General features: G+C 46.7%; 1 protein-coding gene across 1 annotated transcript; it reads right to left on the bottom strand.

The window, feature by feature from the left end:
* Nucleotides 1-5,245: 5,245 nt before the first annotated feature.
* Nucleotides 5,246-21,220, bottom strand: LOC118088394 (BPI fold-containing family B member 4). Its single transcript, XM_060277502.2, has 14 exons — nucleotides 20,662-21,220; nucleotides 18,992-19,096; nucleotides 16,472-16,615; nucleotides 15,463-15,523; nucleotides 15,040-15,100; nucleotides 14,867-14,958; nucleotides 12,007-12,219; nucleotides 10,127-10,180; nucleotides 9,460-9,630; nucleotides 8,941-9,008; nucleotides 8,486-8,528; nucleotides 7,991-8,054; nucleotides 6,504-6,580; nucleotides 5,246-5,580 (listed from the first exon to the last, which is right to left on the bottom strand). Exons 1-14 carry the CDS (start codon nucleotides 21,204-21,206, stop codon nucleotides 5,557-5,559), a joined length of 1,722 nt encoding a protein of 573 aa, XP_060133485.2. The 5' UTR covers nucleotides 21,207-21,220; the 3' UTR covers nucleotides 5,246-5,556.
* Between the last annotated feature and the right edge of the window lie 4,633 nt (nucleotides 21,221-25,853).

Genomic DNA, 25,853 nt, shown 5'->3' with positions numbered 1-25,853 from the left:
ACCAAGATCATGGCCACTGGTCCCATCACCTCCTGACAAATAGAAGGGGAAGAAATGGAGGCAGTGAGAGATTTTACTTTCTTGGGCTCCTTGATCACTGCAGATGGTGACAGCAGTCACGAAGTTAAAAGATGCCTGCTTCTTGGGAGAAAAGCAATGACAAACCTAGACAGCATCTTAAAAAGCAGAGACATCAACTTGCCTACAAAGGTCCATATAGTTAAAGGAGAAGGGGACGACAGAGGACGAGATGGTTGGACAGTTTTCTCGAAGCTACGAACATGAGTTTGACCAAACTGCGGGAGGCAGTGCAAGACAGGAGTGCCTGGCGTGCTATGGTCCATGGGGTCACAAACAGTTGGACACGACTAAACGACTAAACAACAACAACAGAGACTAGATTATGAGTCTTTGTAAATTGTGTTTGTAAATTGTGAACTTTTGCTATTTCCAAATGCCAATGTGTTTGCATTATTAAGTTCGTTATGAATAAAAATCATTTTAAGTTAGAGCTTAATAATTATTTCACTATTAATATATTTCTTCTTAATTGTATTTCACTATTAATATACCTCTTCTTAATTGTATTTCAGTTCAACAATTACTTTGATAAAATACCTATTTTGTTATGTGCAAATGGCTTTAGATACCTATTAGGTCCATCAATTACCATATAGCATCTATTCAACACAAAAAACAGCAACAATTTGTTGTTGACAAATTGGGTCCTCCCTAACAAGAGGGCATGTGTTGCGGTGCGACCTGGCAACCAAACCCTGTGTTGTGGGTGGGAACGTTTGGATGACCACAACACCCTTTTGGAGGTCCCTCAATGCTGGGTGCAATTAGACCAATGGGATCCCAGCTAAATTCAATTAAAGGACCTCTACTTAAGCCCATGCATGTGTCCTTAAGCTTCCTCTTTCGGGCCGGTGCATCGGAACACCCGCCCACCTCTCCCTATATTCAGGGCTTGCACACATGACCTTGCTATGCGGCCGTGTGTCCTCTGTCGTTGGGACAGGGGCACGGCAGGAATTTTCCCCACTTGGCTGATTGGCTGGTACCATTTGGGTTTCACCTGCCGAGTAGCAAATCGTCACAACTTGTAAGATTGTGCATAGGCTCTGGTTCAGGTGATAGGGGTGGCAGAGTGGTCTGGCCATCCCTATGCAAAGGGTATTCCATTAAAGGAATCTCTGGTTGGTCAACCCTGAGAGGGGTTGTGCCCTGAGCCTGAGTCCAGGGGGACATCTGGCTGGTGGACTGGCTTGACCCCGCTTTCCACTGTGCCCTGGGTCAGCGCTACCTGCAAAGGGGCAGGGAGCTAGTCGAACCAGAGCCTATGCAACCACTCACTTGATTGTAATCAATGAAGTTGTGGCCTAAATTCTGCCAAAAACCAAAACAAAAATTTGAGTCTTGTCTGAATTTATTTGGGGGTGGTTAAAAGGTCTACACACGCAAAGGACAGCTGGACCTATAAAGGGCCCCATTACCTTCAGTAGCTGAGGGCCTCATCAAACCAAACTTATCATGGAACTGTAGAGTCAATGACCACCTGGTCCAGCCCTCTGCAATGTAGGAATCACAGTTCACTGTAGGAACCACTTTTTTGCATTCAATGTGTCGTTTTATTTTCAAATGCAAGAAGCATCTACTTATGGGGTGGGGTGGCGACTGATCTTTTATGGGATCTAGAGCAGGGGCAAAACCGCTACCCGTGTGCTTTTGCCAATGCAAAGAAATCCCTCCGTTTCCTGTGATCCTAGGGGGTCTTCCTCCCTCTGCTTCTGGACCACACCAGAGCACAACAGAATGCTGGGAATCGGCTGCAACGTCTAGAGGAAGATCATGGACTCAAAAACAAAAGCCCGAAGCAACAACTTCTTGAATCCTGGGAAGACACTTGGACAGTATGACAGAGAGAAAGGGAACATGATGTACAGCCAAATAAAACAGACACAACCCTGTGCTCACCTAAAAGCACAAGTGGTCTCTCAAGCACCAGAAGGACTAGAAAGTCTTTTTCTTTCTTTCTGGAGGGACAAAACTGAAGAGAGTCTGAATTTAGGGCAATTTCCTGATCATTTGTCCTTTCTGCTTTCTTGGAATGTCACGAGCAATATTTGCCCGGCATTCGCAATCCTCCCATTAATCTCAGTGATGCAACTTGAAAGAGAAGAGGGGCTCTGAGATTGCCAAAAAGGCTTTTATGCTGAATCTGAAGTGTAATTCCTGGGAACCTGAAATAAGTAATAATGGTGATATTGGCTGCCAACTCCTTAAAGATGGCACCAAAGCACTTTCTGAATTTTGTATGTGGCAATCTTGGGCGGGGGAGGTTGATTGTCGCACTGCCCAAGGTTTGAGAATCTACACCAAGGGTTTTAGAATGCAATCCTATGCATGTCATTAGCAATATACTGTTATTTTTATTTCAAAGATCTTAACACGGGCAACACAACCCACCCACCAAGGAATATGTTGTTGTTGTTTAGTTGTTTAGTTGTGTCCAACTCTTCGTGACTGCCAGGCACTCCTGTCTTCCACTGCCTCCCGCAGTTTGGTCAAACTCATGTTCGCAGCTTCGATAACACTGTCCAACCATCTCATCCTCTGTCGTCCCCTTCTCCTTGTGCCCTCCATCTTTCCCAGCATCAGGGTCTTTTCCAGGGAGTCTTCTCTTCTCATGAGGTGGCCAAAGTCTTGGAGCCTCAGCTTCAGGATCTGTCCTTCCAGTGAGCACTCAGGGCTGGTTTCCTTCAGAATGGATAGGTTTGATCTTCTTGCAGTCCATGGGACTCTCAAGAGTCTCCTCCAGCACCAAAATTCAAAAGCATCAATTCTTCGGCGATCAGCCTTCTTTATGGTCCAGCTCTCACTTCCATACATCACTACTGGGAAAACCATAGCTTTAACTATACGGACCTTTGTTGGCAAGGTGATGTCTCTGCTTTTTAAGATGCTGTCTAGGTTTGTCATTGCTTTTCTCCCAAGAAGCAGGCGTCTTTTAATTTCGTGACTGCTGTCACCATCTGCAGTGATCAAGGAGCCCAAGAAAGTAAAATCTCTCACTGCCTCCATTTCTTCCCCTTCTATTTGCCAGGAGGTGATGGGACCAGTGACCATGATCTTGGTTTTTTTTTAATGTTGAGCTTCAGACCATATTTTGCGCTCTCCTCTTTCACCCTCATTAAAAGGGTGCAAATAACTACTTTCCTTTATCTGTCTTAACTTTCTTACATTTGGCTTCGTTGGGTGTTCAGAAGTTTTGGTGTTATGAGAGAGAGAGAGGAAAACTTTTCTCTCGCCACCTTCTCCATGAAATGTACAATTTTATAAACTTCTACCCTGTCGCCTTTGACTCGCCTTTTCTCCAAACTAAAAAAATCCCAAACGACGCCACCTTTCTCCATGGGGGGGGGGTCACTCCACCCCCTTGACCATTTCGGTATCCCTTATCCAAACCTTTTCCAACTCTGCGATATCCTTTTTGAGGTGAGGCTACCAGAACTGAACACAGTTCTCCAAATGTGGTTGCACCATAAATTTGTATAACTGCATTATGCAATTGCCAATTTTATTTTCAGTTCATTTCCCGATGATCCCTAGCTTGGAATTCACCTTTTTCTCATCCACTGCTTCCTGTAATAAGAACCTTCAGGTTGTCCACTGGACGTTCCCTCTGTTTGCTTCCCCCTCCACACCCCAGCCCTTTAAACAGTCAAAGCTTTTGCCTGAATTAATTGTAACCTTAAGCAAACTACCCAGCTTAATAGAGTCATAACCCAATTTTGCACCAGCAGACAATTAAATTAATTTAACCTATTAAATATGGCACTCTTATCACAGTTCCCAGAAGGCACAAGCATCATTTCAAATATTTGCCTTTAAAAACCTCAAATTTAACGCACGGGTTTTTTTTTTAAATAAAAAAAAACACTAGCCAGCTCAGCACAGCAGAGGGAATTATTAGAGGGTGGGACTGCCCTCTTGTGGCTGGTAGTGGGAATGCCAGTTTTGTATGATATGCCTCTTCAACCTTTTGGTCAAGGAATGAGATGCGCAAGGAGATGGTCCTCCTGGCTGGCCATCATACAAGTAAGCCCAAGGCTACTGAGAAAAGCTGAAAAATTACCTACAGGTCAGGGTGCTCGTTTTTCAAATATAAAAGAAAAAATCCAGCCAGTCAATCTCAGCCAGTCTTCACCAACTTGGTGCTCTCTAGGTGCCCCTGAGCCTGTAAAATTACTTGCTGGAATAAAGAGCCTCTGATTTTGTGATTTGGGGCAGGAGCTAGGACTCAAGTTCCCACCATTCCAGCCCCATGTCCCCCCCCCTCTTGTGCCAGAGCCTGCCAATCCAAACTCGATCCCGATGTCCTCATGTTGGGGCAGGTGTGAGTTGCAGCCCATCGCAAGGCTGACGAAGGCTGACCTAAGCTCACAGCCTATCCAGGCAGCAACTTGGAAGGAGGGACCTAAAACATCCTTGTATGCTTCTGAACACCGAGGGACTCAGCTGAGCCCTCTGGAGCCCCTTCCTCCTTTTTCACTGCTTTGTCTACGAGACCTTTAAGCAGAGGCCTGACAGGCATATGTCAAGAATGCTTTGATGGTGTTTCCTGCTTGGCAGGTGGTTGGACTGGATGGCCCTTGTGGTCTCTTCCAACTCTATGATTCTATGATCCAGCACCTGAGCCAGATGCTAGAGGGAAGTGGGGACAAAGGAAGCTGGGAAGACGCTTTATGCCTGGCCATTTGCCCCTCCATCTCATTACTCTGTCTTGTAATGGGTTGTAGACAGAGGGAAAGAGGCTCCTCCTCATCACACACGGTCTGATCTTTCTAACAGGAGAGGCGGGTGACTGAATCTGGAGCCTTCTGCATGCAAAGGAGGGGCTCTGCCACTGTGCTACATTCTCTAAGAAGGTAAAAAGAGCCTGTGGGATCAGGCCAGTGGCCCATCTAGTCATTGCATAGTATGGCATGGCATGGCATGGCAGGGGGTTGGACTAGATGACCCTCGGGTCCCTTCCAACTCTATGATTCTATCACTAAAAGAAGCAAGTTTTAGAAAAACAAAAGAGCTGCATCATTGGCACGGATCCTTCTCTTTGCTATCAAGTCAACTGGCCCTCCCAGTGGCAATCCATTTGTCCTCATTTCATTGCTGTCAGATGTTTGCTTGGTTCTTGAATTTTTGCCATGACTCTAAAGAGACTCAAGGTCACTCCAAATGCAGTGGAAAGCAGAAACGTTTTATTAAAACAATGCAGTGAAATGCAGTGTGTGTGCATGTGTGTGTTTATGTGTGCACCCTCTCGGAAATGGCAAAGCTGAAGGGAACAAAGGAAATGCCACGGCAGGATCTTGTTGGAATCCTCCTGCACTTGAAACCCAGTCTGTGTTTTCCTGGAAGGAGCCGGGCCGGATTCAAATGTCTTGTACAGTTTGAAAGACGATGCTGTGTGGGAAATTGGTCTGGAACTAGCTGGCCTCTTCTCCGACCGCCCTTGTGCTCCACTGAGAACCTTCTTGTCTTCTCTTCGACTCACGCAGACAACACAAGCAGATCCTGTGAAAAGGGCAAAACCAAAAGTTTCAGTTCTCATTTCTGGGACCCCCTCAGCTCTGGTCCAATGTCCTTGTTAGTGGAATTATAAGAACACAGAAAGAGCCCGGACTCTGGCCCAGGCTGACCTAATCCAGGATATCGCAGTATTACAAGATATTGTGACCAAATTCTGCATGACGGTTCCTGACATCAAGGAACAAATTTTTGTCTGCGTTTGGATATAATTGGATGCCATTTTGAATCAAGATGGCGGGTTGAAACTTTCAAAACCCCTAATTTAACCAAATGTAAGAAACCGTAATTGAAATTTGCATGACGGTTCCTGAGATCAAGGAACAGGATTTTCTCTATGTCTTAATACAATTGGGTGTCATTTTGAAGCAAGATGGTGGACTGAATCTTTCAGAACCACACTGATTTGAACCACTGATTTCCATATTGTTCCATATTGTACTTTTTGGTTTCTTAGAATTCTCAAATCAGCCCTGAGTGCTCCCTGGAAGGACAGATCGTGAAGCTGAGGCTCCAATACTTTGGCCACCTCATGAGAAGAGAGGAATCTTTGGAAAAGACCCTGATGTTGGGAAAGATTGAGGGCACTAGGAGAAGGGGACGACAGAGGACAAGATGGTTGGACAGTGTTCTCGAAGCTACGAACATGAGTTTGACCAAACTGCGGGAGGCAGTGCAAGACAGGAGTGCCTGGCGTGCTATGGTCCATGGGGTCACGAAGAGTCGGACACGACTAAACGACTAAACAACAACAACAGAATTCTCAAAGAATTCCAGGCACTTTCTGCTAGTAAGTAAATTAAAAAGCCTTTGGGCAGCAAATGCTTCTTTGGGAAAGAGCTTAAGCCTGTCGTGACAATTAAGCCGTGTGACAGAATACCGCCAGGAATGATCAGAGTTGGTGCACTTACTTCAATGACATCAATGTCGGCGTTGTCAAAGTCTATATTCAGCAGCTTGGGGAGAGGAACTCCGTTACCTAACACACCTGCAGTCAGAAAGGAGAAAAATATTAGTTTTCTAGTATGAAGGGGAAACTGTATGCGATGAGGTTGTCTCATCTTATTTATTTTGTACTTGCTTCACAAATGCAATTTCACTGCTGATTTTCTGCTGTTTGCATCCATGGTATTTCCCCACAACATTGGCAGTACAGATATTTTTTTGATAAATATTGTTTTGTTCTGATATCTGCCACAAAATATCACCTGCAGAAAGAGGCAGATTGGATTATTCATTCCGGGAGAGAGGAAACTAGGGATCCCAAAGGGAAGTGTAACAAGATTTGGGAAATAAAAAAATTCCTTCAGTAGCACCTTAAAGACCAACTAATTTTTTATTTTGGTATGAGCTTTCGTGTGCATGCACACTTCTTCAGATGCACTGAAACAGAAGCAACCAGACCCTTATGTATATACAGAGGGTGGGGTGGGGGTGGGAATGGGTGGTGGGCTGGTGGGAGTGGTAAACCTGTGGATGGCTGTTAACGACTGCTGATGACTGCAATTGGTCCTGCGGGGGGAAAGCAAGGGCTGAGGCGCTAAAGAAAGCTTGATCATGCATAATGAGATAAGAATCCAATGTCTTTGTTCATCCCAGGTGGGAAGACCAATAGGTCAACGCCTTTCAGGATGGGGTAGCCTTCTTTTCCAGGAGTGATCTAAAGCTTTCAAATTCTATGGGATCCCTAAAGCAGGTTGTCGGAATGGAGCTGCCTGTCACTGGTGCCAGATGAGCAGCAAGATTTGTGCAAGCGGCTTCTACAGAAATGGGGAGTTTCAGATTTCTCCTGAAGAGGAAACCAGAGTCTCCAAAATGCACTGGGCTGTAGCAAATATGAGCTGGGCCTTCCAAGAACAAATTTCTCTATTTTGCATTCTTTCTGATTCACACCTGCCCCTATTTATAAAAAAGAATAAGACTGCCAACATTTCTTGGACCAGGATCGGGAGTGGAAGACCTTTGCACATTTACGGATGATCGTTGCTGTTTTCTATCAAAATATCATCCAGATTACTATTACAGTACACCTGTTGCTAAGCTGGACCCTTTTACATCTGACCTTCTTCTATGAAACAACCTACATTTTTCTAACTTTTTTTAAAAAAAACACACAACACAAATCACCTCTCTATTTATTTCATTTCACTGAGCTGTGGCTCTTCTCCGTCCCTACAGCAAAGCAATTTTTATCCAGGGATCCAAAATCAAGGCTACCTGTGACACCCCTGCGCTCCACTCCCATCTCATATCAGCTCTCTGAGCAAAAGATGTTGTCAATACGACAGTCTGAACTGCACATGGGTTGGCAACGCAATTAGTTCCGCTCTGAATTTTCATGCAGTGCGAAAGAAGGTTGTTGGAATGTCAGATCGCGGTTTTTGTAGAATGTCCTTACCATTCATAGCGGGAAGGAATGCAACATCAAAAATCTTGCTGACCAGCCCCTCCATGAGAGAGACCTGCGTCAACAAAAGAAGGGATTTCAGTTCAGTTGAAGGGATTTCAGTTCAGTTTATTGTCCTCGTCAAAGACCATGACAAACCTGTAGCAATAGTATCAATAAAATAATATATATACTGGTTGTACTGTTTTTATGTAGTGTTTCCATTTTTATGATACTGCTTTATTTATTTATGTTGCATATTTGCACACTGCATCAGGAGCCACAGCTTAGAAATTGGTGCCTTAGCTTTTATTTTTCCTCTTCCCTCCTTGCCCCTTGCCCCTTGTGTGTCGTGTTCATTTCTCCTTTTTTTTAAAAAAAGATTTCAAGCCTCTGAGTAGGGACCATCTTGTTTTGATTGAACGTAAGCCACTCTGGGAGCCTTTTTTGGCTGAAGAGCGGGGTACATATGTTCTGAATAAATAAATAGATATAATATATTCTTACATCAAATTTCCCAATGGATGAGGAAGCCACAGAGAGATGGGACCTGCAGAAGAAGAAGAAAAAGTAAGAGCAGTCATTGGGGATTCAGACCCCTCCAGGGAGGGGTCATGTCACTGGGGATATTCCCAAATTATTATTAAATGTGGGTCTTGAATAGAGACCTTGACTTGTGGACTTGAATAGAGATCAGACACTAAAGGCCTTTCCCACCTCCCCTCTGCTATGGAGGAAGCACAATTCAGGGAAGGAAGGAAGGAGGAGAGAGATCTTCAAGCATTACTTTCATTAATAAAAACCATTTAAAAACAAAACAGGCTTCTAAGCAGTTTACATGTTTAGAAACCAATTGCACAAATGATGAAATACAAACACCCATAATTAAAATGTGTAACAAAACAATCCCATTATAAGACTAAAAATAAAAGTGCCCATAAGTTAAGAAATGCTGCACTTACTTCTCAAGAGCAACGCTGATTTTCAGTTTGTTGTCCTCAACAGAAAACGAGGCCAGCAAAGTCGTGTCCTGTGGTGAAAAATTGGGAAATGGTTTGTTTTTTAACCAAGCCATTCTTGATTCCATGCCCCCCACCCCACCCCGTAAGACCTAGAAAAGTCTGGGTCCCCTAACCATGACTCAATGACTTGAGAGCCACTCCCTGACTTGACCTTCCCATTGCAGGGCCAAACTGGTGGTGGCTCCATCGCATTTTCAATCTGTCCATATCACACTGCCAGCGTCACATAAATACTTGCCAAATGGCCATAATTTTAGTGTTTCTAACACTGCTAAGTTCCTCGGCTGGAGCCTGAAACACAGAATGTATATCCCAATATAAATTTGGACTATATTTTAGAAGTTCGTTGTGGTCCTAGGTGTGGAGCTGATGTAAGGACCACGTGGGGACAAGCATGTACGACAAGCAAGTATACCTGAAGGAGCGTCTCCACCCCCATCGTCATTTTTCGATACTCACAATGTCCAGGGTGCAGAGAGATTGATGAGCGTCATTTGGCTTCGACGCCAGTATTTCAGCGCTGGCCATGAGGTGGATCAGGCCCTTGTCTTTCTGCAGCTTAACTGTTGGAACATCAGGGACCGACACCTTCAGAAGGAGGGAGCGTGGCTCTGGGAACATCTGGAACACCTGCAAACCATGTTCGCTTTATTACTTGTTGTTGCGTTTATAGCCCACCTATGTCTGGAGGGCACCGGGTTGGGGAAGCCTGCTGTAGATATCCCTTAAAATAAATCTCTTGAGACTGAAGTGAAAGAATTCATGTAGGGCTAATCGTCTAATGGGTGTGTTTGCTTTGTGATTTTCTTTGAATTTATGATACCTGTACAGGTATTTTTTTGCAAGGACACCTGAGTGGCAAACAGTCCTTTGTTTCAGTTGCCCTTTCTGTTCTTGCAGTTATTAGTTCTGTTTTATGCAGGAACCAGGCAACGAAGAATCTTGCTGTTGTTTTTAACTGTGTGCCCATGGAATTATTGCAGCTCCCTTTTCACAGCTTTCCCCACCTGAGGCTGCTTGGATTCAAAAGTTCACCTGTGTAAGGCAAAAACTAAGCTGAAGCACACCAGGATGCCCCAGGCAGAGCTCAGATCCAGGTAGCACAGCATCACCTGAGTGGACTCACCGAAGGAATCAAGGCCCCGAGAGTCGATGTCGTCAGAGGAGGAAGCTCAGGGAACTGGGGAGAAGGAAGGGGGAAAAGAAAATGAGATAACGCAGCAGACTCCCCGGCTCTTTGCTAGTTATTTTACTTCTTCATGCAGCTCACCATTAAACTACGGAACTCCCTGCTGCAGGAGGCAGTGATGGTGACTAAGGTGGACGGCTTGAAAAGAGGACTGGACAAATTCATGGAGGAGGAGAGAGCAATCAATGGCTACTAGCCAGGTTGGCTGTGCTCTGCCTCCATAGTCGGAGGCAGTGATGCTTCTGAATCCCAGTTGCTGGAAACCCACAGGAGGGGAGAGGGATCTTGGGTTCGAGTCCTGCTGGTAGGCTTCCTATAGAGGCATCTGCTTGGCGAGAACAGGATGCTGGACTAGATGGGCTGTAGGCCTGATCCAGAAGCCAGCTCTTCTTATGTTTAGTTATTCCTCAGCCACATGGGGCTCAATCTGAACACAGGCTTGCCAGGATTTACCCTCAGGCTACCCTGTAGTTATTTGCCCGGGAGGAACCCCAACATCCTGCAAAGAGGAGAGGGCTTTTGAACTCACAAAGAGTGCAAGGGATGGACCAATCTGTCATATATATTTTTGTTTCCATTTTTCCCAACTCGAGTTTAGTTCCCCACAGTTCTGCAGGAGTTTGCATTTAAAAGAACGGTCGCACAAAAATTCTCCAGCGTTTATTTCCATTAATATATGTACATAGCTCTGCAGGCAGTTTTGTTTCAGATACACATTTTTTGCAAGCAATTTTATTTAATAAAACGGATTTGAGTGTGCTATGTTCACAAGCCTATACCTTTTCATGCATAGCCCCCCCAATAGACTGCATCTTTATTATTATTATTATTATTATTATTATTATTATTATTATTATTATACCTGCACCCCACCTTTTTCTCTGAGGAGCTGAAGACAGAATACATAGTTCTCCTCCACCTCCTGTAATCCCCACAACTACCCAGAGAGGGACGTTAGGCTGAGAGACAGCGACTGGCCCAAGGTTACACCCAGTGAGCTTCATGGCCAAGCGGGGATTCGAACTCTGGTCTCCCAGGTACTGGTCTGACACTCTAGCCACTACACCAGACTGGCTCTTGCTGCACTTTTTGGGTGGAGAAGTGCTTCCCAAAATTAGAGCAAAGGTGAATTTCAAAGGAGTGGTGTGCTCCAGTTCACATACTGTTTTGGGGAGTACTAAGTACTGTTTTGGGGAGCCCTAAATGGCCTCGGTCCAGTATACCTGAAGGAGCGTCTCCACCTCCATCATTCTGCCCGGACACTGAGGACCAGCACCGAGGGCCTTCTGGCGGTTCCCTCGTTGCGAGAAGCCAAGTTGCAGGGAACTAGGCAGAGGGCCTTCTCGGTGGTGGCGCCTGCCCTGTGGAACGCCCTCCCAACAGATGTCAAAGAGGAAAACAACTACCAGATTTTTAGAAGACATCTGAAGGCAGCCCTGTTCAGGGAGGCTTTTAATGTTTTATAGATTATTGTGTTTTATTCTTTTGTTGGAGGCTGCCCAGAGTGGCTGGGGAGACCCGGCCAGATGGGCGGGGTATAAATGATATATTATTATTATTATTATTATTATTATTATTATTATTATTATTAAGTAGCTTCACATTAAAATGAGAAGCGAAGTTGATTTCTGCACTGCAGAGTGCCCTGCCTTTCAACTACATAACCAAAAGCAAAGATTTGGCACTTGGGGTGAGGCAGGCGAATTTGGAAAACAAGGGTCTAGTTTTCTGAATCCCCCCCCCCCGTGCCTTCTGCTTCCCGCCCTGGCTGGGAGGTGCCAAGAGATCCCCCCCCCAGCATCTGCTTCCCAACTCACCATCCCGTCCGAGATGTCGATGTTCAGGGCCTCTTGCTTCTGCAGGACAGCCACCACGGAGCTGAGGAAGTTCACCGAGAGTCCTAGCTGGGAGTTGGTTGTGTCGGCCATGGGGGGCATGGCGGGCATGGGCACCCGTGGCGGCAGGGGGGGAGCTTCCGGCTTGCCCAGCGGGTAGTTGAGGAGGGGTCCGGCCACCTGCCCAACTGCAGTCTAGAGAGGGAAGGAACAAGGATGTGAGGCAGGCGGTCCCATTTTGCTGCTTGCGCGATGGGATGGAATCCTAGCTTTGAGGAGGTTTTCAAGGTCATCTAAGGAAGATGGCAGGAAACACTAGTCTAATAATCCTGGCAGCTGAAGGCCTGGGTGTGAAATTTCCCAGCCTGGCCCATCTCCACAGTCAGCCCAGGCTTTTTGCCCAGAGCTGCTAAATTTCTAGGGGTGCCAGTGAAGTCTTGCACTGTCATTGGCTACTAACCACAATGGCTCTGCTCTGCCCTCCACAGTTGAAGGCAGCGATGTGTCTGAACACCATTTTCTGGAGACCACAGGAGAGGAGAAATTTGCTCTTGCCCTTGGGTCCTTCTCGTGAGTTTCCCATAATTCCTGCATCTGGTTCCCGCATCTGGCTGGCTGCTGTGAGAACAGGATGCTGGACTAGATGGGCCATTGGCCTGATCCAGCAGGCTATTCTTATGTTCTTACTTAAGAGGGATATTATCCTGTTATCCTTTACAAAAGTGCAACAGATGCCATGCAGTGGCATGGAATAAAGAGATGCCCCCCTCTGCATCCCAGACTGGGGCATTCTCTGCCCTCGGGCAATGCAACCGGCTGAGGTGTCACAAATTTGTCCATTTCTAGCCTGGAAGGAGATCTGTGACTTGAAGCGCTAATACTTCAGGCTCACCCAATCAAGGCAAATAACTGCTTATTACACCCCTTTCCTAGGGCTCATCCTCACCGCACCTGAACATCCACGTTTTCTGCTTTCGTTTTGTCCTCTGCTGACCTCCACAGGTCCATACCTGACCGCTTTGTGCACACATAACAAAAGTTTTGAAACCTGGAGTTAGGGCTTCAATGACTTGATCTTGGTTTTAATTCCCTCCACCCCCCTGTCTGCTTGTTGATCTACCCCTCCTTTCTTTATAGGTGCCTGTATACACACACACACACACACACACACACACACACACACACACACACACACACCAAAGCACATGCACCGTTTGTTATCCCTTCTCCCCCCCAAAAAGCATGCTGCAAAACAGGAATAGAGAAGATTTCCACCCGGAAATAGACAGGCACCGGGTTCCCAAACCTTGAGGAATTTTGCACAGTGTGAACCCACTGACTTCCTTCCCTCCCTTCCATCTTTGTGCTTAGATTTCCCTCTCTCCATCCCCAGGGGAGAGAAAGAAAGCTTCCCCCTCCCCTCAGAGGAAGGGAGGGAAGGAAGGAAGGAAGGAAGGAAGGAAGGAAGGAAGGAAGGAAGGAAGGAAGGAAGGAAGGAAGGAAGGAAGGAAGGAAGGAAGGAGAGACACAAAGCTCCTCTCTCTCTCTCTCTCTCTCTCTCTCTCTCTCTCTCTCTCTCTCTCTCTCTCTCTCTCTCTCACACACACACACACACACACACACACACACCTGGAAGCAAAAGAAGGAATGGCCTCCCCAACACTCCCCGCCTCCTTGTTTATTCGCCCAGCTGCAAAACTTGCGCATGCCATCGATATCGCACACATCTGATTTTTCTGAAAGAGCTGATAGCGTGTCTTTGGGGAAGGTGAACAAAACACAACTCTTTGTGGCTCTAGGCAGCCACCACCACAACCGCCTACCGAGCAGAAATGAAGAGGGTCGCTCCCAGAAGCAACAATGAGGACTAGAGTCCTACACAGGAGGTGGAGGGAGAAAAGGAGGTGGAACTCAACCCAACAGTGATAGTGGAGGAAGTGTCCACCAGTGTGACCTAACCAGCAGATTTTAAAAACCTTTTCACTTTACTACCAGTTAGCGAAAAGATGGGAAATTGAAACGCCATCCTGGCAGTAGGAATGTCTTTTGTTCTTGCAAAAAATAATGAGGGAGGAAGTAGGGCATAAAATGAATTAAGTGGAGGTGCGGTTGGACCCCTGGACAAACTGGCCCTTGGTCCATGAATCCCTCCCACACATCAGCAAGGAGCTGTGATCCCCCTTCCCCAAATAAGACCCCATTTTCATCCCTCTGCTTTTTTCGCCCTGTTTGAAGAGAACCTTTTGGAGCTCTTCACAGTCTGGGTTTTCATAATCCAGTATAGACTGGCATCATCTGCAAATCTTTTCTGACCCTTGAAACAACAACTGCAAAAGTTTATCTGGCTCTGAGGAAGAAGGACCTGGTGCCCCCAGCATGCCCTTATACCACCACCCATGTTCTGTGCTTCTCCAGGAGCAAGGGAAAAGCAGGGGAGAAACTCCGAAAGTGGGATTCATGAGAGCTGAGACAGGGCCGTGGCTTTCATTTAGCAAGACTGAAAGTTTGAGGCTCTCTGCCTTCGTCTTTGGCTCTTGACACCCAACGCATCCACGTTCCCTGGTTTTCCCATCCATTGCCTGATACTTTGCAAACAGTGATAGAGGAAATGAATAGAACAAAGGACTCATCCCTCTCCCATTATCATCCTCTCCAGTGAGTTCAATAGGAGCAGAGCAAGGAGAGACAGAGAAAGAGAGACAGCCCATTCCCATGGCAGACGTTGGCCAAGACCCACAGTCAAGCCAAGCAGTTGACTTTGCGGAGCCAGAAAAGAGCCAGAGCCGTTCCACACAGGGGCCCACAGCACCATCAAGATCCATCTCCGCAAACTTGGACTTACATTCAAATCAATTTCCAGGAAATGTCCCGTCACGAGTGGAAGGCTGGAGACAGTGTACTGGACACTTCCCAATATCCCCAGAGGGACCAGAGCTGGGAGGAAAGAGAAAGGGAATGAGAAAGAATTTGGGATTCTGAAGGAACAAGACTGAAGGAACAAGAAGAGACACTTACAGTTCACAAGTCCCAGCTGATCATTGACTAGGCCCAGGGTGATGTCTAGGACTGGACACAGCTGAAAAATTCAATGTTCGCATGAGACATTTGTGGCAAAATGTCAGGAATCAAATTGTAATACATATGCAAAGCAATTGTGCTCGCAGTTATTTTTTTTCTTCCTCCTTTTAAGTTTCGTCAAAGGCTATCTCTTTTTTATTATTTTTATTTATGCATTTTCCAAAATTTAATACGTGCACCTTACAATTCTCTTTATTCATCTCATTTCTCCAGACATCAAAGACTTACCTCACAAGGGCAGCGTTTGGTCTCCAGCCAGGAACTACATTGAATTTCTACAAGTATATTTCTATCCTAATGCATTTCCTGAGCCAGATCCCATTGCACATTGGATGATATCTGCCCTGGCTGATCACTTACCAGTTCTGGAAGGAGCTTGTTAAGCACACGTGCCAATAAATTATCCACAATAGGGAGTAGGCTGGAATGGGGGGGGGGGAGAAAGAGGGAAACAATTATCCCCCCAAAAACCACACAAAGTGTTAAAAAAGGTAATTAATTAAGTATTCAAAACAAAATAAAAAAATCCTTCTAGTAGCACCTTAGAGACCAACTAAGTTTGTCATAGGTTGGTCTCTAAGGTGCTACTAGACGGATTTTTAAATTTTGTTTTGACTGCATCAGACCAACACGGCTACCTACCTGTAACTAATTAAGTATTGTCTGCAGTCTTAAAAAACAAGCAAGATGTGAATGAAAACCAATGAATTTGCTTGACTGATTTTCAGTCCGGAACACAGATGGACATGAAAACTGCAAGACATAGCTGCCAAGTCCCCTGTTTTCCCTGGGAAATCCCCGTTTTTCCAGCTGTTCCTAGCTGAAAAAACAGATTTTTTTGTTTCCCCCGGTTTATTCTGGCGCGGCGGCCATTTTGGAACTGGGCGGAGCATGCTCAGAAGCGACTTTGGATGCTGCTCTGCCCAGTTCCAAAATGGCTGCAGTGCGACTTCTGGCGCGGCGGCCATTTTGGAACTGGGCAAAGCAGCATCAATAGTCACTTCTGAGCATGCTCCGCCCAGTTCCAAAATGGCGGCAGCGCTACTTCCGGTCTGCTATTTCCAGCCCTGTCCCTTATTACTCTGACAGCAACTTGGCAGGATAGCTGCAAGAGTGTTACCAAAATTCTCGAACACCCCTAAGCATGGGCAAAGGGAACTTTCTCCTTTGCAAACCAGCTTGAGTTTAAAGCCAGGCTGCAAAGGGAGGGTGCTGTGCTTCATCTGCCGCTGTGTCAAAGTGACCCGCCCAGGGGACATCAGGGGACATCAGGATCTGGCCCACCAACCTCATCCCTGGAATAAATAAGGGGAGTCGCTCCATCCCCAACCCCATAAGATGTCAGGTTGGCCAGATGGATGCAGCTCACCCTCTAAGGAGCCTGATTTTAATGCCTCCAAGAAGGGTGTCACAGTGGTCGATCACCAGCTTGGGGTAGCCCGTCCCATCCATGGTCAGACGGACAATGGCCGTTAGGTTCACCTCCACTGCAATGTCAAGTAATCCAAGGAGACTGCATTGGAATGAAAAGAGAGAGTCTGGTGAAGCTTCTTTGTATGATGCTCGTAATAGCCTTCCCCATCCTGGGGTCCTCCAAAAGTCCCCCATCATCATACAGCCACGCTGACTGAAGCAGCTGTGGTCCAAAACATCTGGAGGGCACTTGGTTTTAAGTTTAAGAATTATGGTGCTGGAGGAGACTCTTGAGAGTCCCATGGACTGCAAGAAGATCAAACCTATCCATCCTGAAGGAAATCAGCCCTGAGTGCTCACTGGAAGGACAGATCGTGAAGCTGAGGCTCCAATACTTTGGCCACCTCATGAGAAGAGAAGAATCCTTGGAAAAGACCTTGATGTTGGGAAAGATGGAGGGCACAAGGAGAAGGGGACAACAGAGGACGAGATGGTTGGACAGTGTTCTCGAAGCTACGAACATGAGTTTGACCAAACTGCGGGAGGCAGTGCAAGACAGGAGTGCCTGGCGTGCTCTGGTCCATGGGGTCACGAAGAGTCGGACACGACTAAACGACTAAACAACAACAGGTTTTAAGTTGTTCCCACATCTGTAAGGTGAATGAGCCAGTCGAAGCATGAAGCATTTTCATTGGAGGGGGATCTGCTTCGGATGCCACCGCTAGGTGAAGGCCAAGGAGCAGCAAGCCGGTCAGAGGCCTTTTCTGTTGCATTCCCCTCGTAGTGAAACTCTCTCTGCTTCTGGAGATCCATCAGTCACCACAAATATTGTGGACATATTGTGGCTATTGAGGACATCTTTTTCACTCAGCCTTCGAGGTTATTGCCAATTAGGCTGAGGAAAACTGGGTTTGCAGAACAGCCTATGTGGAATTGTTCCAACTTGCTATTGCAAGGTTGAAGATGATTTTTATGCTACATTCTGTTATGTGTTTGACAATTTGATTTGTGAATTGCTCCGGGGTTTTCTACTATATACTGCAGAAAGCTGTTTGTTGTGCATTCGGACACTTTGTAAGATATCATAACCGAATTTATCATGGTGGTTCCTGAGATCAAGGGGCAGGTTTACTTCTGTGCTTGGATACAAAGGAGTGCCAGCTTGAATCAAGATGGCAGATCAAACCTTTTCAAAATTGCACTGATTTTAACCACTGAGGTTTCTTTGTTTATTCTTATAATTTCCAAGCAGCACTAGGTACAAGTCTACTAGTAAATACCTAAAGTTCACTGTGTGGAGTGTAAATCGACCCTTTTCTGCATTGCAGCTAACAGAAGAACATAAGGAGAGCCCAACTCCTGGATCAGGCCATAAGTATATCTAGAGCAGAATCCTGTCTCCCTCACTGGCCAACAACAGATGCATTCGGGAAGCCCACAGCCAGGTCTTCCTGGAAGTACCCACTCCCACAGTTGCTCCCCCAAAACTGCTCTATTCAGAGTAATTCTTCCTCCTAGCTCCTGAAAGCTCAACATCAAAAAAACCAAGATCATGGCCACTGGTCCCATCACCTCCTGGCAAATAGAAGGCGAAGAAATGGAGGCAGTGAGAGATTTTACTTTCTTGGGCTCCTTGATCACTGCAGATGGTGACAGCAGTCACGAAATTAAAAGACGCCTGCTTCTTGGGAGAAAAGCAATGACAAACCTAGACAGCATCTTAAAAAGCAGAGACATCACCTTGCCAACACAGGTCCATATAGTTAAAGCTATGGTTTTCCCAGTAGTGATGTATGGAAGTGAGAGCTGGACCATAAAGAAGGCTGATCGCCAAAGAATGGATGCTTTTGAATTATAGTGCTGGAGGAGACTCTTGAGAGTCTCATGGACTGCAAGAAGATCAAACCTATCCATTCTGAAGAAAATCATCCCTTAGTGCCCACTGGAAGGACAGATCATGAAGCTGAGGCTCCAATACTTTGACTACCTCATGAGAAGAGAAGAATCCTTGGAAAAGACCCTGATGTTGGGAAAGATGGAGGGCACTGGGAGAAGGGGATGACAGAGGATGTGATGGTTGGACAGTGTTCTCGAAGCTACGAACATGAGTTTGACCAAACTGCGGGAGGCAGTGGAAGACAGGCGTGCCTGGCGTGCTATGGTCCATGGGGTCACGAAGTGTCGGACATGACTAAACGACTAAACAACAACAACAGCTCCTGAAAGTGAGTCCAGAATGAAGACCAGCATCACTCAAGAGCTGGAGGCCGCAGGAGGGCAAGCAGCCCAGTGCAAACCTCTGGCCAGTCTCAAGAGCAGCTGGTATGGTGCGTCTCCTCCTTCCTGCACCATATGGTTAAGAAACTAGGGAGCCTTTGGGCAAACAAAATCCTCTAAGAAAAACACCTTCAGCCAGAGCCAGGAAGCTGCCAGCAACATGTGCACTGAGTTGCAGGGGTCAAGTGGCTCTGCTTACCTCTTACCGTTGAGCGCTACCCTGGTATATAAATCCAAGTGGACCCCAATTCCAGGCAAGAGTCTCAGGTTGATCCTGGGAAGGGTCAGCTCCACAATTCGTAGCCTGCAAGGAAGAAGCAGGCAGGCAGGTCATCCATAAGTCTCCTGTTTCCCCAGGTGCCTCCGGGATGCTCACAGGTTGGGCTTGGAGGCAGCAGCCAACTCCTGCTAGTGGTACCCAGAAACTGGCATTGAGGGCCATGATGCTCTCATCTCATGCTGGAGGCAGTATGCAAGCATCATGGCTAGGAGTCGTTGACAGCCAGTCAGCTTAGACTAGGTGCTCCTCCAAGACCCTCAGTAATTTGAAAGGTTTGGGAACTACTGTAGTAGAAAATATTTTACTAGAAGATAAGAAAGGAAGAAGAGCTGCCTGCTGGATCAGGCCCAAGGGGTCCCACCTAGTCCAAAATCCTGCTCTCACAGTGACCAATCAGATGCTTCTTATGGGAAACCCACAAGCAGGATCCAAGCACAGGAGCCCTCTCCCCTCCTGCAATTTCCAGCAACTGGTATTCAGAAGCATTGCTGCTTCCGCCGGTGGCTAGTAGCCTTTGATTGCTCCCACCACCATGAATTTCACTAATCCTTGTTTAAAGCCATCCAAGTTCGTGGCACATATCCTTTTTGAGCTGAGGTGACCAGAACTGTACCCAATATTCCAAATGTGGCCACACCACATTTGCTGCCACTACCTTAATTGATATAGTTGCAGGTAGGTAGCCGTGTTGGTCTGAGTCGAAGCAAAATAAAAAAATTCCTTCAGTAGCACCTTAAAGACCAACTAAGTTTATATTTTGGTATGAGCTTTCGTGTGCATGCACACTTCTTCTGAAGAAGAAGTATCTGAAGAAGTGTGCATGCACACGAAAGCTCATACCAAAATATAAACTTAGTTGGTCTTTAAGGTGCTACTGAAGGAATTTTTTTATTTTTCATTGATATAGTGTGACTTTCCAGTAACTTTAGCAGTTACCTTTTGAAGCCCGGGCAACTCACATACTGTATTAAGATTATGATCAATAATAATAATAATAATAATAATTGTTAGTCGCTTTACCTTGCCCAAGGCAATGCAAAGCTACTTACAAACAAACAAACAAACAAACCTGCCACATAGGCTGGATCTACACTCACCTTTTAAACGTTATGAGAACGGTATTAGGAATATCGTTCTAAAATGTCAAAACAGGAAACATTCTCTTTTGCTTTCTCCTGGCTGTCTCCCTGGTTTCTGGTTGCTCTATAGCACCCTCTGGTGTCACATTTTAATAATGTTGAAGAGCAGAACATCATGTGGCTATATGGTTATCGGAACCATTCCTTAACTCTTTCTAAGCCTTAAAAACCATGAGTGTAGATCCAGCCATAGATACTCTAAAATCAAGGAAGACAATACACTATAGACATCCTACCCACTTCTAAAAGGCCACAGATAGTTAAGAGACAAAGGCCTGGTTACAGAGGAAAGGTTTCACCTAAAGATATATAACTCTGGCAACATGTGGCTCTACCTGGGAAGAGCATTTCACAAACAGGGAGCCACTGCAGAAAAGGCCCTGCTCCTGTGTGGCCACCCTGTACAAGCCGCCGATTAATTGTTGCGAGGATTACGACTCTCCTGCTTACCCTGTGAGTCCCTGGACGGTGCTGAGGAGGCCTCCTTCTCCCAGGATGCCGAGCACGCCTCCTCCTCCAAGAAGCCCTCCATTGCCCAGCAGGCCACCATTGCCCAGGAGCCCACCACCACCACCCAGAATCCCTGCAGTGCCAAGCAGACCTCCGCCACCCAGCAGACCGCCTGGAGCTAGCAACCCACTAGCCCCCGGACCACCGCCAGCACCGCCATTGCCCCCAGGGCCCAAAGGAGCAGCATAGGCAGCTTGCATCCCCACAGAAGGGTCGCCACCACCTCCTCCGCCACCAAGCAAGCCCCCGGTCACCCCACCCAGGAGACCGCCACCTCCTCCGCCACCAAGCAAGCCCCCGGTGACGCCTCCCAGAAGACCGCCGCCACCACCACCTCCACCAAGTAAGCCCCCAGTGACGCCTCCCAGGAGACCCCCTCCGCCTCCGCCACCAAGGACGCCTCCCAGCAAGCCACCGTCCCCGCCTCCTCCTCCTCCGACCGGCAAATCTCTCATGGCTCCCTGGAGGGCATTGCTCTGCGCCATTGAGTTGGAGACGGCTGTGGAAGCAAATCAGAAAAAAGAGGTTAGGGCAGGTAGCGCGGTGGAGCCGGAAAGTTTCCCTGCTGTGTCTCAAGGAAAGCTCTTCCACAAACGGCACAGGTTGGCTGGCTGGGTTGCAAAGGGCAGAGTTTGGTGGCCCAACCCCCCCCCCCACCTTGGTTCCATAAACTCGGCTCCAGGGCCCCCTGCCCTACAAAAACAGCATTATTCAAAAGAGTGGTTTGCATGACCCGCTAAGGAAGAGAGAAGCACATTACAATTCAGCAGAGATGGGGTGGGCATTGCTTCCCTTGACTTGGGGGGGAGAGCTTCTGTATATGCACTATTGGAGCCCATGCTTGAGAACTAGCAACTTAGTGTATCCCAACTCGACCGAGATCATCGGCAGGAGCCTCCCTAGTGAGGCTCGTTTGACAACAATGAGAAACCGAGCCTTTAGCATATCAGCCCAGTGCTGTGGAACTCTCTGCCACTAGAGATTCAGCAGGCACCTTTTAACTGCCTGCTGACAACTTTTCTGTTCTGCCAGGCCCAGGCAGGCAATTATGAGTGATTTCCTGGTTTTTGTTTTCTTGACTTTGCTGTTTTAAACGTGTTTTTAACCTTTTGCGCTTTAATTGTATGGTTTTGTCCTCTTTTTACTGTTAAAAACCTCTTCTATATGTTTCGGCAATATAGCAGCATATAAATATTTTATAAACAAACAGACAAACAAACAAACAAAAACACATGACACCTCTGTCTTGTCTGCATTCAGTTTTTGGCCCACATTCAACCAACGCTGCCTCTAGGCCAGGCATTCCCAAACCGCAACCCTCCAGATGTTTTGGCCTACAACTCCCATGACCAGTGGTCAGGGATGATGGGAATTGTAGTCCAAAACATCTGGAGGGCCGAAGTTTGGGGGTGCCTGCTCTAGGCCTTTGCTCCTTGGCCTCACTCTTGTCTGAACCCTCTGGCGTTTGTTGCTTTGCAGGCTTCTGAATGCTCTGAATCTGCCACGTCTCTTGCAGTCTGGGCTTCACGTCAACCTGGAAGTCGACCCAGGCGGTGCTCCTTAGAGTGACCGCAAAACTCACCCCAAGTGAAATCTTGCACGAAACACTGGAAATTCTGGCTCAGGTAATGCAAGCAAGGAATTTTGGAAATGTTAGTAAGATCAACACTTTTTCTGAGGATATTTGCACCTCCAGAATTTCTTAGGGTAGGAGATCAATTGGTGGACCTTGGTCTGTGAGGTCTATTCTAATCCAACATGGATAGACTTACCGTTATGCAATACGCCTTTATTGACCCGTATGACAGCATCTGTTGGAAGGAGCTGGCTCTCCGATCGCACCAGCAGGCAGCCGAAGATAGCAACACCCCAGGCGACTAACATCTTGGCTGAAGCCGCCACACCTGCTGAGATAATTTTATTCTTATCGATCATTTTATTGTTTCACCTTTCTTGTAACCCACTTTGAGGGTTGTTGTTGTTTACAAGCAAGAGGTGTATAATTTATTTTTATTTTATTTTACAAAAAAATAAACGGTAAATTGGTTAAACTCTGCAGAGGGTGTTCTGCAAACCAGATCTGGAGTTACCTGAGTGCACCCTTCTGAAACTAAGGGCTGAAGGAGAGAAATCAGCCCTGCTCCCGCGAATTCTCGATCACGGAGTGTGTTTGGTGCTGCCCATCGCCTCCTCGCTCTTGCCTTCTCCTGGCTCTGGAAAGGCAGAGGTGGCAAAGGCCATTTATATCAGCGGCGAGCGGCAGGGCGGGCATGAAACCAGCGCCAGGGACATGGAGATAATGGGCTCAGTATGCGGTTTGCCATATTCCAGTAAAGATAATTATTTGCAAATCTGGAATGGGAGTTAAGCAAGAGGGATCAAGTGTGCTCACTCCAGGTTCCAGAAGGTCTTTCTTTGTGTTTGGCAGGAGGGATGGAGGAGGAACCCAGGGATTCTCGTTTCTGCAATCTCTTTCTGCTTCGAACAGGGCAGGCAAATAGTTATTGCCTTTCAGGACTTATCTAGATAAAGCTCATTGTGGACAGTGGCACATTTGTTTAATTTAAGACTTTACACTTAATGGTCTTGTTCTTCTCCTTGTAAGTTCAGGAGTTTTATTTCACCTACTTTGGAATATGGTAAGTCAACTCTGCTGTGTTTGGAGCCCTCCTACTCATTCTCCAGGTGGAGACCTGGACTTTTGCGCCCAATTTATGCCCTGATGGCACTGCTGATGATGGAGATTAGGAAGACAGTTCCGGTGCTCCAAGTCTCATAGAATCATTGAATGGTAGAGTTGGAAGGGACCCAAGGGTCATCTAGTCCACCCCCTGGGCTTTATATTCAGAGTGCAGTCGTACCTTGGAAGTTGAATGGAATCCGTTCCGGAAGTCCGTTTGACTTCCAAAATGTTTGGAAACCGAAGCGCGGCTTCCGATTGGCTGCTGGAAGCTCCTGCAGCCAATCGGAAGCCGCAGAAGCCCTGTCGGATGTTCGGCTTCCAAAAATACTTCACAAACTGGAACAGTCACTTCCAGGTTTGCAACATTTGGGAGCCAAAACGTTCAAGAATTAAGCTTCTTTGAAAAACCAAGGTACAACTGTATTGGCTCTCCTTAACAAACCACATCAATTCCACATAGTGATGGAAGGACCCGCTATTTGCAGTTTGCTAATTAAAGGTTTCTTGCTTTCCCCAGAGAGCTGCTTACTGGATATCATTGCATGTTATTACAACCCCCCCCCCAAAAGATGGAAAATTCAGGACTGATAAAAGAAAGTGCTTTTGAACTATGGAACTCACTCCCACAGGATTGGTGGCCGCCAGTTTTTAAAAACCTTTAAACAGGATGCTGGACTAGATGAGCCATTGGCCTGATCCAGCAGGCTCTTTTTATGACTGCTAAGCCTCAAATGTGCTTTCCTCATGAGGCAACTGACTCTTTGAATGGCTGTCTCTTCTGCTCAGAAATAAGGGGAGTGAGAAATGATATACTGTATAGCAGGCACGTCCAACAGGTAGATCGTGATCTATCGGTAAATCACTGGATGTCTGTGGAAGATCACTGGTAGATCACTGGGTCCCCCCAAAGAAGCTCAACAACTTTGTCTCCCGTAAAAAAAAAGCTCCACATTTTTGTCCTGCACCTCCAAAAACGGTCCTTCCCCCTCCCTAAAAAAGTTCAACAACTTTGACCTGAAACCCCAAAAAAGGGGGTAGATCACTGCCAGTTTTTAACTCTGTGAGTAGATCGCAGTCTCTTGGGAGTTGGCCACCCCTGCTGTATAGAATCAGCACAGAGCAATTGTTGAAAAAATATTAAATAATATGGATGAATCCCAATAGACTCAGAGCCAACCCCCAACCCCCCCCCCCGACTGTGATGTCCACCCTGGGCACCTGTGAAGTGTTCCATTTCAGGGATTTCCTGTCCTTGTACTTGAATGGCCTTTTTCCTGAAGATTAGGCTGCGAGGATCTCAAGTCTGTACCCCAGCGCTGATAAAGCTGACGCCCTTTTTTGACAGCTTTGGGTTCCAGTCACTGCAAAGGCCATTCTTAGAGAGATGCTGAGATTATCGTCAGCTCCAAACTGCCACCAGACCATAATGATATCCTTGTCCTGGCGAAATGAACAGTTAATACCCTGGCAAGATAAAACCCAGCAATTAGCTCCCTGCTCAAATGAGTGTTACACAACAGGGGTTGTGTGTGTGGGGGGGGGGGAATTACCTTCCCAAACAAAAAGCAATTTCAAAGCTCATCAGCTCGTTTTCTCCACGGAAGAGCAGGGAAATTACAGAACCTTTCATCTGTAAAACCTCCTTGAACCAGCTCTGTGGGAGAGGCTGGTGAATACCGACTTTAATTCCGAGAGAAAGCACATTAAAATGGGCCCGTGGCCCACAGCACGCCAAGACGAGCCGGTCTATATCACATCACCGTTAACACGGTGTTATCATATTTTTATCCTCCTGACCAAAATGCCTAAGGGGATTCTGAGATGGAGAATGAACATGAGAAGAACCTACTGGATGAGACCAGTGGCCTATCTAGTCCAGCATCCTGTTCTCTTAGTGTCCAACCAGATGCCCGTTATGGGAAACCCACAAGGAGGACCCAAGGGCAAGGGCAAATTTCTCCTCTCCTGTGGTCTCCAGCAACAAGTGTTCAGAAGCATCACTGCCTAGGAGCCATCATAGAATCATAGAGTTGGAAGAGACCACAAGGGCCATCCAGTCCAACCCCCTGCCCAGCAGGAAACACCATCAAAGCATTCCTGACATATGCCTGTCAAGCCTCTGCTTAAAGACCTCCAAAGAAGGAGACTCCACCGCACTCCTTGGTAGCAAATTCCACTGCCGAACAGCTCTTACTGTCAGGAAGTTCTTCCTAATGTTTAGGAGGAATCTTCTTTCTTGAAGTTTGAATCCATTGCTCCGTGTCCGCTTCTCTGGAGCAGCAGAAAACAATCTTTCTCCCTCCTCCATATGACATCCTTTCATATATTTGAACATGGCTATCATATCACCCCTTAACCTTCTCTTCTCCAGGCTAAACATACCCAGCTCCCTAAGCCGTTCCTCATAAGGCATCCTCATAAGGCAGTAATAGCCCTCTCCGGGAATTTG

The sequence above is a fragment of the Zootoca vivipara genome, chromosome 7, assembly GCF_965207765.1.
Source record: "Zootoca vivipara chromosome 7, rZooViv2.hap1.1, whole genome shotgun sequence".
In the NCBI taxonomy this organism is placed as follows: domain Eukaryota; kingdom Metazoa; phylum Chordata; class Lepidosauria; order Squamata; family Lacertidae; genus Zootoca; species Zootoca vivipara.
This window is presented reverse-complemented; position numbering and strand designations above follow the sequence as displayed.